At 48.5% G+C, this 19563-nt stretch overlaps 1 protein-coding gene across 1 annotated transcript; it reads right to left on the reverse strand.

Moving 5' to 3' along the window:
* Window positions 1–510: 510 nt before the first annotated feature.
* On the reverse strand, window positions 511–7060 carry dpysl2b (dihydropyrimidinase like 2b; the record flags this gene model as incomplete). Its single annotated transcript, XM_084461509.1, has 13 exons — window positions 7026–7060; window positions 6682–6866; window positions 5690–5854; window positions 5392–5453; window positions 4260–4340; window positions 3957–4025; window positions 3714–3834; window positions 3446–3602; window positions 3136–3277; window positions 2873–3043; window positions 1294–1473; window positions 922–1096; window positions 511–602 (listed from the first exon to the last, which is right to left on the reverse strand). The coding sequence occupies exons 1-13, from the start codon at window positions 7043–7045 to the stop codon at window positions 511–513; spliced, it is 1620 nt and encodes a 539-aa protein (XP_084317635.1). The 5' UTR covers window positions 7046–7060.
* Between the last annotated feature and the right edge of the window lie 12503 nt (window positions 7061–19563).

The following is a 19563-nucleotide window of genomic DNA, read 5'->3' on the forward strand; positions in this document are numbered from 1 at the left end:
GATGTCACCCCTCCCCCCTCAATTTACCTTGTATCCAAATTTCTGACGGCAAAACAGACTTCCTGTATGCAAATCAGGTGCGTTCTGTCCCATTTTCCCTGTGTTAAATCCGCTCGGTCTAGTCTCACTTGACCCCTCTATTAAGACACGAAAATAAAACCAACAACAAAAAGAGGCATGGCAGGTAGAAAGTACAGTAAAAGTCACTAAATAATACAGTCAAAAGTGCTCAAATAAGATGTGTTGTTTTCTCATTCCTTTTCTTCATACGAGGCAACTCTTCTCTATAGGTGTCTCCTCTAGGATGGGGTGTTGGGGGGGGTGGGGTGGAGAGAGGGGAGAGATGGAGGGAGCGAAGGGGGGCGGAGGTGGAGGGGGGGGAATTCGTCAGGCGCTGCGGAGGGCTCGGCTCCCGATGTAGGCGTTGTTTCTTGCCCCCCCCCCCAGTTCCTGAGGACCCTCCCCTTCAACAACCCCCCCCCCCTTCCCCCTTCGGCCAATGGGAGCGCTTTAACCCAGGCTGGTGATGTTGGCCCTGCCCCCCGGTGGCGCCACGATGCGCTGGGTGTTCCGGCGAGGAACGTTGTCGTCAACCTGGGCACCTGGAGGGGCAGAAGAGTCAAGGTCAAGGTCAACTTTATTTATATAGCACATTTAAAATTAACCGAAGTTGCACCAAAGTGCTTTACAGTATATACAAATAAAATAAAAACAGACAATACATAAAAACAATACTGAATATAAAAGTGCAACGTTTAAAACTACACAATCATACCAGGGATGTATGGCTTAACTAGTCAATTCACAACCTGGCTACAAGCTAGCAACGTTAGCACAACAATCCCGCCGAAACAGGCACAGTTACTCACAGGCGCTGACGTCAACGCGTGACCCCCGGCGTCGGTGGGAGGTGTCACTGACCTGATAGGCTGAAGCCAGACTGGTGCAGGTTGCGGACTGGCGTGGCTCCGGCGGCGGCCTGCTTGGCGGGCGAGGTCTTGGCGGAGGAGGCGGGCGTCATGGTTTTGGGCGTGACCGACACCTCGCAGACCGGCCCGTCGTAGAGCCCCCTGGGGACCCCCCGCAACTCGGCCAGCTGGGGGAGACGGGGGACAGAGGCGGGGGGGTGTCAAACGTGCGATTTCAAACACGAACCGACAGCTCGCTGGTACGGAAAGAAGACAGCGAACGCTGACCCGTTCGCCGTCCAAAACATGCCAGGATGTAAACACGATGACCAGGATGTAAACACGATGACCTAAAGAGGCCGGACGCGGCCCGGCGAGCTCTTACCCTGCTACGGGCCTTTATCCTCTTGTAGACGTAGTCTGGGAAAGGCTTGCGGACCACGTAGCGCCCCGAGCCCTCGGTGGTGTGGAGGTTCCCCTCCTCCAGCACGATCTTGCCCTGGCTGATCACCACCAGGGGGCCGCCGCGCACCTCCGTGCCCTCGAAGATGTTGTACTCCACAGCCTGAGGGTCAGAGGGGTCAGAGAGGTCAGAGGGGTCAGATAACCCACACGTCTCTGATATAATACAGGCCTTCATTTCGGCCTGTTAGGGGACCGCCTCCCTGAAGGGCCACCGGAGCTGCTGTTTAACCGGTACTGTAAACACATACTTAGTGGACTGTTTCAGTTAAGAGCTCCCTGTCGCCTTTTGGTGATGATGAAAATGGCCGCCTGAAAGGCCGCCAGCGAGAGAGCCGTGTTGATGTTGTGAGGCATTTGGGGTTTCCCGGCCACAGGGCACTGATTCAGCCAACTGTAGCAGGCGGGAGCTGGCAGTTAATGTGTGTGTGTGTGTGTGTGTGTGTGACCACCCTCCTAAAAGCTACTGACTGAGGTTGAGGTCATGGTAATCTGGTGCCATGGGCCCGGAAAAACAGCATGAGGTCACCTGGAGGCCTCCCACCCAACACAAGCACACACACACACACACACACAGACACACACAATCACACATACTGAATGACCAATTTTCCCTGTGTACATTAGTCCATTTCCTGACCAAGCGGAAAGAAAGAAACCAGAACGTGGAAAGCAATTAAGATTCAAATAGCACACACCACATTCACGCACACACACACACACACACACACACAAACACGCACACACACACCGCATTTACATTCTCCCTCTCTCTCTCACTCTCTCTACATCTGTCTGTCTACCTTTCTCTCTCCATCTCCCCTCTCTCTCTCTCTCTCTCTCTCTCACATTCATGCACACACACACACACACACACACACACACACACACACACACACACACACACACACAAACACACACACACACACACACCACATTTACATACTCACTCTCTCTCTCACTCTCTCTACATCTGTCTGTCCCTCCATCTCCCCTCTCTCTCTCTCACACACACACACACACTGCATTTACATATTCTCTCTCTCACTCTCTCTACATCTGTCTGTCTACCTTTCTCTCCCCCGCCTCTCTTTCTCTCTCTCTCACACACACACACACACACACACACACTCACACACACACACACACACACACACACACACACACACACACACACACACACACACACACACACACACACAGGGATTTGCCTGCTAACAATCAGAAACGACATGTTCCAGTACGCTGGCAGAATTTGCAGATGACATCACTCTCCTGAGTCACTGTGAGGCCACACCCTGGTGATGGCGTTCTCAGCCAATCAGACAAGCTCTACGGCCAGACAGCCATAAAAAGCCTAATATGGGGAGTCATGCCTCTTACTAAACTGCCCCATGTTGAACAGTTTGGATTTGGACCGTTTTGAGGCCCTCAGTCACGTAGTTGGGTGTGCTGTGCTGTGTTCGACAGTAGTGTGAGTGCGTACGTAGCGGTCAACCTACAGAGATGTGGCTCTTGGCCGAGATGATCTTGGTGACATCGGGGTCCCACAGCACCAGATCGGCGTCCGAGCCCACGGCGATGCGACCCTTACGGGGGTACAGGTTGAAGATCTTGGCGGCGTTGGTGCTAGTCACCGCCACAAACTGGTTCTCGTCCATCTTACCCGTCACCTGGGTGGATCAGACCAGACCAGAACAGACCAACTGTAAATATCTGAATGTTATACACAGTATTATATATATATATATATAGTCTGTCCTACCACACACTTGTCCCAGATGAGGGACATCCTCTCCTCGGTGCCATTGGTCCCCTCGGGGATCAGGGTGAAGTCATCTTTGCCCACGGCGCGCTGGGCAGTGTTGAAGGGGCAGTGGGCACTGCCAGTCACCTGTAGGTCACCGCTACAGACAGGACCACGGGCTTTGGGTTAGGGTCAGATTAACGACGGGTTCGGGTTTTAGGCAAGACGTTGAATGGAGGCTGGCGTTGTTTACATGGGCACTATTTCAACTACTGTATCATGGTAGAGCTGTATTCATCCATATGGCCCAACAGGCCGGAGTTCTTACCAGGAGAGCAGGGAGTTGAGATAGTCGGGCGTGGTTGGGTCAGGGCTTAGGGGCGGAGACGTGATGTAGGCGGCGGCTTTGGCCCAGTTCTTGCTCCAATAGTGTGAGCCATCCGTACCCAGGCTGGCAGTGATTGGCTCCCCGTACACCACAGTGCCTGCAGGGACCAATCGTGTTTTAAACAACAGTGACACACACACACACGCCTGTCATGAATATGCATATCGGTCTATGCGGCTTGGTGGTAGCGGGTACAACACTCTCTCACCCTTCTTCCTGGCCTGGGCGATGACATCAGCGGCGCTCTTGCTCATCACCTTTGTGATGTAGAGGGGGCAGTTGGTCTGATTGGCCACGGTCACGGAGCGGTTGACAGCCTCCGCCTCCACCTGGCGAGAGAGGGTGTGTCAGAGGGCGGCCGCGGCAGCGGGTGGGAGAGACGGACCCCGGGAAGGTCGCCGGGGGAGGGGTGAGGCGTTTGAGACGACGTGGGTGCGGTCTCTGGTCTTACCTCCTCGGGACGGCTGAGGACATGTCCCTCGGGCCCGGTGATCCCCTGCTCCAGAATACGACGCTGCTCCTACAGAGAGGAGGGAGGAGTTAGAGATGAAATGTGCTGAGTCATGTGCAAAGTAGACACCGCCACGTCCTTGGCAGCTGGCCTCGGCGACAACCGAACGACCGATATTCATCAGCATCTGTTCAGCGTACTGTAAATATACGATTATACATGCACACATAAGATGAGAAGATTTGGCACGGTGCCAAACGTAACGGAGCGGTTCCTAGTGTCGTGCCGAACCCGAGTTCTCACCTCTGCGACGATGTCCCCGTTCTCGGCGTGGACCTGAGCGATGGCTCCCAGATCCCGGATCACGCTGAACACCTCGTAGACCTGCGGGACACAGGAAGTGACATCAGCGCCGCACGCACCCGCTATATACTGTAGGCTCAGTGCGTTGGGCTGCCTCAGGCATTCAGTGTTAATTCAGTGTTAATAACACTCGGCTGTCCTGATTGAGCGTGCTGTGTGTAAGAATTACGCAACGTAGGACCCTTGAAATCACCACACCGTCCCTCAGAAGTGAAGGATTTGTTAAGTTTTAATTTGTTCAATGGTGGATTCAAATACAGAAAGACACAGCAAGTCAATCAGTAGAGAACGCACACGGATTCGCTTCTCACGCTCGTACTTCTCAAGTACAGGTCTGTTCTCTGACGCAAAAGAACTGATGAATTTACGATGTTTGTGTCAGTTCGTTGAGACAATGTAAACTTTTAGGCACCTCATCCTTCTAGGGGCCTCAAGCCGCCTCCCGATCACCAGAATTCCTTTCTCACACTCTACCAAAGAAGGGATTACAGGCCTGAAGTAACAATACATACATGCATTTACTGAGTATATTGTAATTATAAATTCTATTAGAGTTGTCACGCGAGCTACGCTGTATTGGCTACGGACCGCGCGCGCGGGTAGATTTTCCGCGCTCTACTCTCCGACGTCGCGGTTCGCCTTGATCCCGTTACGACGCTCCGGCCGAGCGGGCGGCCTCCGTGCGTTCCTCGAACAGGTGCTGGGGCCTTTTCAAAGCCGGACTTCCCTTGCCAAGATTCATCAATCGTTTCGTTGAGTCAGACACACACACACACACACACACACACACACACACACACACACACACACACACACAGACCCAGGCACACTTTCATTATCCTGCACTCCTCCGCGAGAGAAACGCACAGATAATTACTCCTGCTGCCCCCCCCCCACGCCCAGCGCAGAGATCACAATCAGACGGTCTACTACGCTGGGGAGGAGGAGGAGGAGGAGTCACGGTCGACTCTACGCGGTTCTACCGGGCGACATCGCTGCAGTGCTGCCACTAGGTGGTCAGACAAACACGGGGTTCTACGACACGGCTAGTGTACAACACAGGAAGTCCTACCTGAGAGTCAGTAAGCTGGAAAACATCCTTATAAGCCAGATAGACAAGGAAAGAGTTTACACCTGAGGAAAGAACGCATGTGTTAAAGACAGGTGAGAGAGAGAGAAAGAGAGAGAGAGAGAAAGAGAGAGAGAGAGAGAGAGAGAGATAGAGAGAAAACAGATACCTGACTACCTAAATCTCAACATAGCTACCAATCAGGAGAGAATACAATAAACCAGAATAGATCCAAATGAAGCAGAATTCAGCATGTCTAGGTCTAACATGCTATGAGAGTCCGGTGTGGGCGTGGCGGTACCGTGGTCCTTGACGAGCGTCTCCATCTCTTCCTGGACCCCTTTGTGCCAGTCGGTGATGTCCACGTGCAGGGAGTAGTCGCAGCAGGACTTGCTGTCGGCCCACCCATGCCACTGCTCGAAGGCAGACAACAGACTGGTACCGGGCTCGGGCATCACGTGGTCAACTAGACGCAAACACAGACACAGACACACAGACAGACACACACACACACATTCAAAGACACAGACAGACACACAGAGGCACACACACACAGAGGCACACACACACACACACACATACACAAATAGAGTGGTTTAGCAAGACATCAATAATCATTGATTTTGATGCTCAGTAGTTATGTAGCTGAGTCAAAGTGAATCCTGTGACCCAACTCAACTGCAGGGCTGCGTTAACCAACATGCCAGTGACCCAGTTCCAGCCCTGCAGAACTGTCAGCCGTCTGCCTGATAAGACAATACTCCCTGACTGGCTGGGAGTAGGGGGGCTGGTACCTCCACTAACACACACACACACACACGCACACACGCTGCTGAGTCATCACTGGACGGTTATTGCTTGGAAGGGAGAGGGAGTAGATTCTAGAATTTCCACCTCCCAAGACCACCTCTGTTCTACATAGTCAGCAGCTTGTGGCGCGCTGTCTGTCTGTCTGTCTGTCTGTCTGTCTGTCTGTCTGTCTGTCTGTCTGTCTGTCTGTCTGTCTGTCTGTCTGTCTGTCTGTCTGTCTGTCGCAGGTTGATCTTTAAGGGCTCAGGACCTGGAACTGCAACCTGCATCAATAGAATTTACTTTGATGACTTACATCGATGTGGCCAATCAAATTAATTGTATACGGTTAAAAACAATTGGTTAACTAGCTGACTACATACTGTATATAGTGAATAATACTAATGTGATGCTGTAGAGATTCTGTCCACAGCAGTGGATGAGACCTTGCTACAGGATATACAAATAAAGCTTTGATTGATTGATTGGTTGATTGATACTTACTGATCATGGTGGTGCCCCCTGCCAGGGCGGCACGGGTGCCCTGGTAGAAGTCGTCGGCCGAGGTCATGCCCCGGTCGGGCATCTGGAAGCGCGTGTGCACATCGATGCCCCCTGGCAGCAACATGCGCCCGTAGGCATCGATGGTCTTGACCCCCCCGGGCACTATCAGGTTCTCACCGATTTGTCTAGGATGGATGGATGGAGAGAGAGAGGGAGGGGGGGGGGGCAGCAGAATGAGAGAAAGAAAGATCTGTGTGCTAGAATGAGGGCCACACTTAAGACATTTTAAATTGAAGTACCCATCTTAAGTGTGGTGTCTCAGACCAAGAGTCCAGTAAACTCACTTGATGAGGCCGTCCTCCATGTAGATGTCAGCGCAGAAGGACTGGTCATCGTTCACGATCTTGGCCCCTTTGATCAGGAGACGGTCGCTCTGTGGGACCGCGGCAAAACGATAAAATCAAGGATCGGTTACAGTTACACAGCTGAGCACACTGAGGAGTTCCTTCTGGAACGTTTTGATTAACGCCAGTATGAGAACCAGACACGGAAATGTAACACAGAAACATAATGGCCTGGCTTCTTTAACGACGCCTTGTTAAAATTAACTTATGAGGGTGAGTGGTGTATTCGGTGAACATTGCAGGGCAGACCTCTTTTTGCAAAACATACATGTCCACAGGCCCTTGACATTTGAACAGGCAGACGGTAAGACTCCTCTCCAGACCCCCCACCCCACCCCCACCCCCCACCTGCACATCTCCTTCAAACCCCTCCATGGCCAGAGGACGCCCCGGACTCGCGCTTTGATCCGTTATGAAGTGACAAGATGACACAGCCTGGTGCCGTGCTGTGCCATGCAGAGCTCCTGTAGTGACCCGCTCTCCGGTAGGGAACAGCGTGTCCTCCCTCCATGTTTTACAGTTGCACCAAACTGTGCTCTCTGGGTTGGTGGCGCTTAAAAGGGCATGATTTGTATGCGCTTTTTTTTTTTTTTTTTTTTTTACACTACTCTCTCCTCCTTTGTCTCTCTCTCTTTCTCTCTCTCTCTCGCAAACACAAACACACACAGACGAGACAAAGGACGCAGAGCAGAGCTGTTGGATCGGCCCGTGGTTTCTGTGAGGCTCGATCAACGATTAGGGTACGCATCATGTGTGAGAGAAAGAGGAGGGTTGAACAGGGAGAGAAGTGGAGAGATTGGAGAGAGGGAGCTAGAGGAAGAAAAGGAGGGAGGGAGAAATGGAGGTGGATTTCAGCTAAAGCGAGGAGTGCAAACAGAATTAAACAGGAATAATATGTGAGGGAACCAACGAGAGAATGTATGACCACTGCTGTGATCATCTACAGCTGTGGACCACGAGACTACAACTACACTACACTGTGCACATTTCACAAGAGGTGATTGTAACAGGATTGTTACAACACACAAGGCATCTGCAAACGGCTAATCGGCGCGCTAGGCTAATTCTAACCTCGCACAAAATTAGGGGGAAGAAAACTGAAACAATGACAGGCAGGAGAGCCCGCCTCCGGACACGCCCCCCTCTGGCATCGCCATCCTGACTGGCTGACGGAATAATGGTCATAATAAAGGCGTAATCAGCATGCAGACCATGTCATCAATTATCCATGCTTCTGCGGCCCGCTGGCTTTGTGCACGGCTGGGTGGGGGGGGGGGGGGGGGGGCGGGGGGCCCGGCGGCGCTGTCCTCCTCTCCGAAAAGGGGAGCGGCACCATTCTGGTCACGGGGCCTTTTAAGCATCCTCCACAAACAAAGAGTGCTCTGTTAGGGCCTCTGTCTGCAACGCGCTTCCCAGCCAGTGAGCAACCCGGGTCCCATGCAGAGCTGGCTTCCCATGAAGGCTCCCAACGCACCTCTCAACATGGACTAGGGGCCCTAGGAATACAAATAAAAACATGTCTCGTCTATGGAAATGTCATCATTTGATAGGCACATACCAGTACATTTGATGCCTAAAATCGGATTTGTTATCGCTTCCCTACACCCTTCTCACCATTCACATGGTATACACACCGACACACCCCCACACACAAACACACCCTGGCATACTCATCCTTGTTTGTTTTTTTACAGCTCACTTATCTGGCCCCCGGGTGAAACTGTTTTTTTGCTTCCCTCTGGAATATGTTGGGGTGGGACCTATGCCCACCCTCCCTTTTCTCTCTGTAAAGCACATTGTGTTGCCTCTGTGTGTGGAATGCGCTTTACAAATAAAGTTTGATTTGATTTGATTTGTTAGTGATGAGTACATCTCAGGAGAGAACATGGAACATGCATATGAACAGTACTCCTGTTGGAGTGTGTTTTCACAGCGGCGATGATGGCACTAGACAGAGCGCACCGTAACCTCACATCTACAGTATGTGGGGCACGCTGCCTGGCTCAAGGGCCCTGGCTCCAGCCCAACCATGCACACGTCTGCTTAGATAAACTCCATGAAATCGCGATGTGCTGGACAGTCGCTCTCATTACAGGTTTTGCCATCCAGATGTGCAAAAAGAAAAATACTCCAAATGACTCATATTGGATGAAATCACTGTCATGTCCTTTCTACCTGACAGTATGAAACAATATTTCTGTCTATGAACATCTCATTCCAGACATCCTGTACAATTGGATTTGCAGTAAGATGTATGCCATTGGTCTCTCTTGACTAGCCAGACCTGCACTGTGGGCCAATAGGATTGTGCCAGACCTGTGCTGTGGGCCAATAGGATTGTGCCAGACCTGTGCTGTGGGCCAATAGTCCTACTGCTGTGGGAGTATCCTTCACACTGCACTGGATCCGAGCCGGACAGGACAGTGACCTTCCCTGCATGGAGCCATTGACTGCCACACACAAACAGGATGTGCACTGGGCTCAACACACTCTCCGGTGTCAGCAGTCCCACGTTAAGACCTGTGATTCTTGTCGCTTTTCAATTTGACACCCGTTTGAGCATAAGATACCATTAAATGTACTGTGTATTTGTACAGGTAACATATCTATTGTATTTGTGGGTATTGTTGTGTTTGCATGTATGGTTGTCTTTGTTGTAATTTATTTTTCACTCATCTGTACAGCACTTTGGTCGATTTTAATCGTTTTAAATGTGCTTTATAAATAAAGTTTGAGTTGAGTTGAGATATCAAATACATTCCCAAGTAACCTATCAAATACATTCTCAAAGACTGATGGCTGAGGAGTAATGAGTGAGAGACTGAATGACAATGTAGTGAGGGCGTGAGCTAGGCATTGATCCTCTAACTCGCTCTCTCTCCAAATGGCATTACAGATCAATCCAGAGTATCATGTGACACCAGGCTTAGATTAAAGACCAGTGAAGTTCCATTAAAGCTGCGGTCTCAGAAGGAAATCGAAACCATTAGCAATGAGTAAAGAGCAACGGATGATGACAGGGAATATCGCAGAGCCAAAAATGCATGCCAACGAGTACATTGGGTTCACTGGGCGGGACATGGCCCCGCCCTCCCTGCTCAAAGGCTAACGCTATCCGATGAGGCCGCCAGGGAGGAAACGCGTGGGGGAAACTCACAGGGAACATAAGATCAGGTGGGGAACCACTCTCCCAAATACCAGCCACCGACCCCGGACTATGTAGTAGTCCCAGTAGACTCAGAGTAGAGGGGCGGTTAAAATGCCCTTTCTGTCCCCATGATCTCAGTCTTCTGGAATGACTTGGTCAGCCAATAGGAATCAAGGATCTGCAGGGTTGAAGACGTACTTTATTAGCCCATAACGAAAAGATATCGCACACCAAGGTACTGTTGTGAGGTGCTGATCACTGGAAAAACTGATCATTAAAAAAAAAGTATCACACACCGCTCCACATGCAATTCTTTTATTGATGACCTTTCGGCCTGTTGGCCTTTTTCAGAATCAATGTATTGGTCTAGCTTTAATCTGACTGGGCAACCCTGCAGATCCACGGCTTCTGTTGAGCCGCCTAAAACGCAGACGCCGCCTAATCCTCTTAGAGATGAAAACGCTGCTAGTTGGCAAAGACTCCCAGTTCAGAGAATCTGCTGTGCATTCTTACTCTTGTATCTTCCTGTGGCCAAGTGCTGAAGTGTGCATACTTGTTCACAGTGCAGGCTTTATCGATGGGGAAAATCCTAGATTATATCTGGAAGGTAAAAAAAACAACTAATAACATTCTTGGCGGGCTGGACTGTGAGCCAAGTACGAACTGAGAGCGTCCCTTGTGTAATGTGTGAATGTATGCATACCGTTTGGTTTCATACTGCATATTTAATTCTATTTATTATCTTTTAGAAAAGCCTCCTATGGACTGGTGTTGAAAATTAGCACTTGTGCTTCAAACACTTAAGCAATGCATCTGGTCTGTCCACTGTGACTGTTCCAATGGAATTGTGATGTCCATATTAAAGCAATACATAGCATTTTCTCCGGTTTTCTCGGAACTGCGCCCCCACAGGCTCTGCGAGTAAGTGCACTGTCGTACTGTCGTAAAGTTATCAGATTGTCTTTTTCTGGCTTCCTCCGTGATGTTTCACTTCGGTTTTCTCACCTCCGCCATGATATCATTGCATGTTCTATTAATACATCCATGCATGATATCCATAGATGCTGGAATAGTTAGCTACTACTGTGTTGTTTAAGCACAACGTTGCGCATGCGCACTTCTACTGAATGCTTGCGTCCCGGGGGCGCAAGTTTTAAAAGGTAATAAATGTCAATGTATTATCTTATCCTGAGTAGACTGGACGATTCAGCTTACTTTTAGTAAATCTAATTGGAGAATTTGCACCAGACATGTTTGTAAAGGTCCAAATATCGCGATGTATTGCTTTAAATAAAAGTTTTATTCATTCAATATAGAATACTGGAGGGATATGGAATATAGAATACTGGAGGGATATGGAATATAGAATACTGGAGGGATATGGAATATAGAATATTGGAGGGATATGGAATATAGAATACAGGAGGGATATGGAATATAGAATACTGGAGGGATATGGAATATAGAATACTGGAGGGATATGGAATATAGAATACTGGTGGGATATGGAATATAGAATACTGGAGGGATATGGAATATAGAATACTGGAGGGATATGGAATATAGAATACTGGAGGGATATGGAATATAGAATACTGGAGGGATATGGAATATAGAATACTGGTGGGATATGGAATATAGAATACTGGAGGGATATGGAATATAGAATACTGGAGGGATATGGAATATAGAATACTGGAGGGATATTGAATATAGAATACTGGAGGGATATGGAGAGAGGAGGAGCAGTCCAGCAGACTGGACTGATGTACCAAGCGGATGCAGGGTCCTCTAGGCCTGTGTCCGGTACAGTAATCTGAGCGGTCAGCTCCTCATCATACTGTAGGAGCCTAGGACAACCTCAGACCTCCCACACTGATATTCAAGGTGCACGGCTTCATTAAATGTCACTGAGCATTAAAGTGCTCCCAGGAGGAACAACTTAAAAAACTATTTTAGTCCTCCAATTTCCCACAGCGCATTTTCAACTTTCTAAGTGTTTGTCTGACTTTGAACCATATCTGGATGAGTCATCTTTTGATAAGAGCCCCCGCCGCGTGAATTTGCGATGACGTTCGTATTTGAGGAGAGCTCGGCTCCCTCGCCTGTCTGTGCAGGCAGCTGACCCCTCCAGCTGGCCAGGACACTGTTGCCATTATTCACAACTGTGTGTGTTCAAGATTACACTCGTGCACCAAAGCATACTGTAACTTTGCCTGTGTGTGTGTGTGAGTGCGTGCACGCGTGTATTGGGGGTTGGTGAGTGATGTATAGGAAATATGACATTCAAATCGAATTATGTCATAATCCAAGAATAATGACAAAATTGGAATATCTTGGAGAATAGAAATTAACCAACTGGAATACTGTATCTATCAGGCGCCAATCTACTGTACTTGTGTAATCTGTTTGTGCTTGGTCATAATGCCAATTTTTCATCTGTATACTATAATTCCTCATTCTCTATCTGTACTGTATATTACTATACCCCATTCTCTATCTGTATACTACTATACCTCATTTTATATTTGTATACTACTATAGATCATTCTCTATCTGTTCACTACTATACCTCATTATCTGTTTACTACTACACCTCATTCTCTATCTGTATACCATACCTCATTTTCTATCTATATACTGCTATACCTCATTATCGCTTATTACTATACCTCACTCTCCAACTGTATACTACTACACACCATGCTCTATCTGTATACTATACCTCATTCTCTCTCTGTATACTACTATACCTCATTTTCTATCTACACTCCTTTACTTCATTCTCTATCTGTATACTACAGGTGCATCCCCAAAAATTAGAATATTGTGAAAAAGTTCATTATTTGCCGTAGTTTAATTCAAAAGGTGAAACTTTCATGTATTCTAGATCCATTACACAAAGTGAAATATTTCAAGCCTTTTTTGTTTTCATCTTTATGATTGTACAGTATGTTCATTTATACACTCAATACTTGGTCGGGGTTCCTTTTGCACAAATTAGGCTACTGCATCAACGTGGAGCGTGGCATGGAGACAATCAGTCTTGTAATATGTCTCTTCATGTGTAATGAATCTATAATATATGAAAGTTTCACTTTTTAAAATAAATTACCGAAAATAATGAACTTTCCACAATATTCACATTTTCTGAGATGCATCTGTATTATACCTCATTCTCCATCTGGATATTATGCCTCACTCTCTATCTGTATATGCCTATTATACTACTATACCTCATTCTCTATCTTTCTCTGTCTTCGTTTATTTGGCCTTCTTTCACCTTGTCTTCCTTTCGCAAGTCAATAGTGTACATTTCATCCTCTTAGTCCTGGCTTAATCACTGTTTGGACAAGCGCTGCTGATCCTTTGATCTTCTGCTGTGTGGCTGCACTGCTTCCAGAAGCTACTGTACTCTAGAGCCTGAGTCCAGAGCCATGCCAAGGGTGAGGATAGGAATAAATTACTAGATGACAAATGTTTCCATATGTGTGTGAACCCACTTAAGTAGGCTACATTACACATAATACAGAACATTATACAGAACATGCATAGCGTGGCACATCCGTGATACTGTGTTTCGAGCCAATGAAAATATACAAGCATAATCAGACATGCGGTATGCATGACTTTGTATTGCATATGGGCTTTGTATGACTCCGTTGTGTGTGCGAGTCTGCTTCTGCAAAAGCTGAGAGACAGACAAGACAGCCCGGATCGATGCTCACTGCCACATGGGTGTGGCACATACAACACACACACACACACACGGTTCCCTTCAGCTCTAATCCACTATTATCCATCCCTTTGCTTCATCCATCCACTGTCTGCATCCCACATCTCCTCACCTGCTCCATCTTCTATCCTCCCCGTTTGGGGGAGTGGAGGAGCGTAGAACAGCGACTCAGAGGAAGATGTGTGCATGATCAGACTTCCCAGATAGCAAGCGGATGTGTAATGATTCTGGGCCATATATGGGCCGGAACTAAGCCACAAGGGCCAGATCTGGCCTGTATATGGCCCAGATCCGCTTGCTATCTGGGTTGTGCACCACAGCATCACTGTATGTGAGTGTGTGTCAATAGGTCACCCCCTTCTCCATCTGTATGTTATCCACCTTTGTTTGCCATGTATAAGTGCTTAGCAACAGACATGGCTGCGATGTCCAAGGAGTGTTGGATGTTGCAGGAGTTCAGGCCAAACCTGCTCTAGCTGTGGCATGAAGCCCAACAGCCTGTTGGAGTAACCTATCCAATCAAGGGGCAAAATCTGGGTGTTTCCTTTTGTCCATCAAAAAGAACACGCGCACACACAGGACGAATAGGAACACTCTCCAGACGTCTAGCCAGTAAATATGCTCGTGGAATGCTCCAAATGCAAAGGGAAACATAGATATGATTCAGTTCAGAAAAAGACAATATGGAACGATAGCTGGGATGTTTCTGCCGCGCTCCCTTCGTTAGGCGGAGAAGGAAGGAAATAGCAGCCACTTCCCCTCTCCGTTCTCCTCTTTCCACTATGCCGCTATTTTGCTCCACTTCGCCGTGATTTCTGTCGACTCTCTGGATTAGCCTATCCCCAGGGGTGCCCACTGCCCAAAGAGACACGCTATCACCAAAATGCCTCTCTGTGCCCCATAAATAAAACGGAATTTTCGTAAGTGAGCATTAGGCTATAGAAAACGTCTTAACGTGACAGCGGATGGGCGGATGCAACTGAGACCTCTACTCCGCCACCAGTCGGCAAGCGGTGATGCCGGCCAGACACATCGACTAACAAAGAACGTCGGCGTGAAAACCGCAAAACCTCAGACATGCCCATGACTTTCACGCGTCAAAATGATTAATGGTTACAGGTCACTGTATGTCTTGCAGCTATAATAGCCTACATGGGCTACATTTTCGACGAATAGCGGGCACTTGCCATTAATTGCTCTGAAAAGCCTGCATGCAGGCTACAGCCTTATACAGCGCAGTACCGCATTATGAATGCACAGCTGTGCCTTTTTACACCGATTATGTTTTGAATTGAACATGCCCTTGAATATAGACTTATTACCGAGTTATTCGCAAAGTGCTGTGCAGAATGCACATGCACAGAGCTGATGCAAACAGGTCGTTCACCTCTGCGCTGTAAATCGTTCATTTGGACCTCAAGTCCCAAGACCAACCTTGTCCGGGCCCCCGCCGGTGCTAGTGAGTAAAATGTAGACTGTTAACTGTATTCAATTAAATAACATTGTCCTAACTCACTGTAATGCGAGGGATGTTCTTCTTGCCCTGGTAGCCGGACATCTTCACTGTTCGGGTCTTGCTGTGCTGCGCTGCCGCTATCAATGCAATGGGATGTTCACACTATTGCGGTACGCCGGGGAGATTAAGGGCCGATGGGGAATAAGGGCTAAACGTGAAATAGCAGCAAAGACGGGGTGCAATTCCGATAGTATCCGTGCGTTGTGGAAGAGGAGGCCACAGCTCGCAGAACCGGGGAAAATAGAATCTCAACTCCAAATCACGTCTTCTCCTCCCGTTCTCCACCGATGCACCAAACCTTGCCAGACGGACTCAGACAAGAGGAGAGGGAGGGACGGACTCTCCATGAGGCCTAACGTGCATGCGCAGAGCCCCGCCCTACTCCATTGAGAAGTAATATGCACTGTGCTATCCATGCTTAGCCTGGAATAGGGAGTAGCCTATAGCAAGTAGGCCTACAGTATAGGTACAAAATCTGACTATTCCCTGAATAGGTACATAGTGGGACATCATTATTGTCTATGGTAAACGTATGGGTCTTCTCATTCTAAAACCTACACGTGACCATAGAAAGCTAATCAAATCCTGGATCATGTTAAATGTGAGATGTTAAGACTAAATGTGGTAGCAATGATATCCTATGAAACAGCATTAAGAGTCATTCATAAACAGTCAGCACCCAAAGGGTGTTAGATCAGCCTGATGTTCAGTACATGCAGGGTGAATCCGAGATCTGGGAGAGGATGATGCAGCAGAGCATTTAAATAACAATAATAATAATAATAATAATAAGGAGTAGGCTACAAAGCACTACCAACAGACATGGACCAACCCAGTTGCAGTAAGAAGTCAGTCACTAGCAGGGAACAGGGAGATGATGTAAGCACTGTGATTGGACCAGTCTCAGTCTCTCAATCTCAGTAAGTACAGCCCTACATCTTATCCAGAGTGGAGAGCAAGACTGTAGACCTACCAAGGAATGAAGACTGCTGAACGCAGGCGGGCATGAGTGAGGTTTATGACAGGTCATACGTCAGTTGCACTGCAGCAGTGTTGTATTGATCAGCCACGCGCCCACTGCCGGTCATTAGCCATGCACAGGGAGGGGTCAGGGCCTTGGTGCAGCACACAGCCTACTGGCACAGTGTGTGTGTGTGTGTAAGAGTGTGTGTGCGTGTGTGTGTGCCCCCCTCCCCGCCCCGCCTTACCTTTCCACACACTCAACCGGGCCAGAATGAGGAGGGGCCTTGTACACATTAAGCCTACCGCACTGAATGGTGTCACAGCATTAATATGACCTGGGTTCCTGACCTGTCCATCACACCACCACGGGACCATTACAGCAGTGTCTCATGGGATATGTAGGCAAAATGTCTGACAGTGACAAAGACATGGCATGTCTGACAGTGACAAGATAGTATGGCTGAGCAAAAACTCAAGAGCCATATGGAGTCTGCAGATTCAGTCTGAGCTGAACTGTTGTCAGAGCTTCGGCCTACTCATGCAATGTGAAGGAGGTGGGGTCTGGGAGATGAATGGTTTCACAGTGACAAAGCATAAAACCGTATGTAGCCTACCTTGTCGTCTAGGTTTTGTAGGGCTTCTTTCCCTGTACTCTCCCGTATCTCGATCCTTGGCTGAGAGATGTCTGTCTGCCTGTCAATGACATGGCTCTTCCTCTTTCCCGACCCGAAATCCAAGGTCTTGTTATCTGCAGAGCCTTCAACTGGACAGAACATGCCACAGAATTTCTGCCGTGGCTTAGGGCTGCCGGAGCCCATGTTCTTGAAGAAGTCTGGGAGTTCCCCGGCGTTCGACATGATTCCAGTAAAAAGAGGGGTCGCTGAGTGAGTTGTAGCCTGATCCTCTGAAGTGCTGCTTGTGACTGGGGATCCGCGCGCTTGCTTGGACAGCCGCCGCCTTGCCGGTTTCACGCGCAGGTGGTCGCACTATCAACAGTGCTCGCGCTGCATGAAAATCTCTGTCCCTGCCTTCAGTGCTGAACGTAGAATAAACAGCTGCCACGAATCAATGAAGGTAACGAAACAGACACTGTAAAAGAAGAAGAATTCAAAACGTTTTCATTACCTAGGCTACTTCCTTAATCTGTCTATTTTTCGGTTTATTTTAATAGGGTATAGATAGCCTACTCTGAAACGAACACCCTGCAGTTAAGGATAATCTCCACAGGCTATTTGGTGAAGAACATGATCAAATCTGCGCTTGTCACTTACAACTGCTTACTCACGGATACTCTGCTAGACAGAAATGCAATACAATTCTAGCTACATACCGTGCATGTTTCAGTAGCCTACAAGTCTAGTACAAAAATAAATAACTCACCACACGTAGGCTAGAATAGCCTACAGAAGGAACTGCATAGACAGTAAAAAGCATACAAACTAACTTGAGACTGGTTAAGATGGAGAGTGGAGACAATCAGAGCTTCATCCGGAAGTGATGCGTTGTCGTCGGGCCAAACATGAACGATTTGCTCATTGCAATTCTAGCCCAATCGATCAGCCTGGGCTACGTGTGGGGCACACACACCGGGCGCCCTCCAGTCTCATGAAGCAAGAGCTGCATCATGCAAAATATTATCTAGGCTTAATGTTTTCATGGAAAGAATAATATTCAACAAAGAAATTCGGAGGAATTCTAGGGGTTGAAGTAAAAAAGGCAACTTTTAAGATTTCGCTACGTCACGCCCCGCTCAACAATAAAAAGGGCGCTGTCCTTTCAGCACCAGACGCTTGTGTGGACTTGACAGTTGTGGCTGCTCATTCTAGCCTACTGCAGTTATCACGAATAGGCTACCTCAATAATTCAATTCTTCTTAGATGGAAATGTGAGAATCGTCTATCAAACGGGCTACAACAAATGCCACTGCAATTAAAAATCAAGGTAGGCAGATCCCTGCCCTTGAATATTGAACATAATGAACATTTTCCATAGAATTGTCACATGTAGCCTATATAAAGTGTATGTTAATGATAACTAGAAAGTACATTTCCTGGAGAAAATGTGAGGTGGGCTAGCTGCTACAGCTGTATGTAACAGCTACTGCTAGTACTACTACGGACCGGGCAATCTCCATGCACCCACCGGCGAAGACCGTGTGTCTCTAGCCCACTCAGGGGCTGAGTTGTGGGGCCTGTGGCATGGATAGTGGCGTGGTGGTGAGACTCTGCCCCCTCAGGTCAGAGCTGGTCGGGGACAGTGTACCCCTCTCCGGGCCATCTACCCGCCCCCACCGTTAAAGACTGTGTGTCTCTAGCCCACTCAGGGGCTGAGTTGTGGGGCCTGTGGCGTGGATAGTGGCGTGGTGGTGAGTCTCCACCCCCTCAGATCAGAGCCGGTCAGGGGCAGTGCAGTGACCTCTGGCCAATCTCAATGCACCCACCAGTGAAGACCGTGTGTCTCTAGCCCACTCAGGGGCTTAGTTGTGGGTTCCGTGGTGTGGATAGTGGTGGCGATACTCCGCCCCCTCAGGTCAGAGCCTGTCGTGGACAGTGTATCCCTCTCCGGGCCAACCACCTGCCCACACCGGTGAAGACCGTATGTCTATAGGCCACTCTGGGGCTGAGTTGTGGGGCCCATGGCGTGGATAGTGGCGTGGTGCCGAGACTCCGCCACTTCAGGTCAGAGCTGGTCATGGACAGTGTACCCCTTTCTGGGCCACCCACTTTCCCCCACTGGTGAAGACTGTGTCTCTAGCCCACTCAAGGGCTGAGTTGTGGGGCCCGTGGCGTGGATAGTGGCGTGGTGGCGAGATTAAGGTTCTGCAATATAATACTTAAATAATTTAATCTAAACTATGCTGTAATACAAAAAGGTTCCACAAATGTTTGCTTGAATAATTTTGCTTCAAATAGGTCTTGCTTCATAAATTGGGCTTAGGTGTGTGTACCTTTAAGATACCTTCCTGGGTCCATTGTGATCCTCGTTCCGTTACTGGCGAACTACCTCTCCAGACAAATGTTTGTGGCGAACACAAAGCTAACGGAAAATATTTAGCTAACGTTCGCAAACGTTCGCTATGTTCGCTGAATTTAAACGCACCCCTGCTCTCTCCTGT

Source organism: Borostomias antarcticus (genome assembly GCF_949987555.1).
Source record: "Borostomias antarcticus genome assembly, chromosome: 2".
NCBI lineage: Eukaryota > Metazoa > Chordata > Actinopteri > Stomiiformes > Stomiidae > Borostomias > Borostomias antarcticus.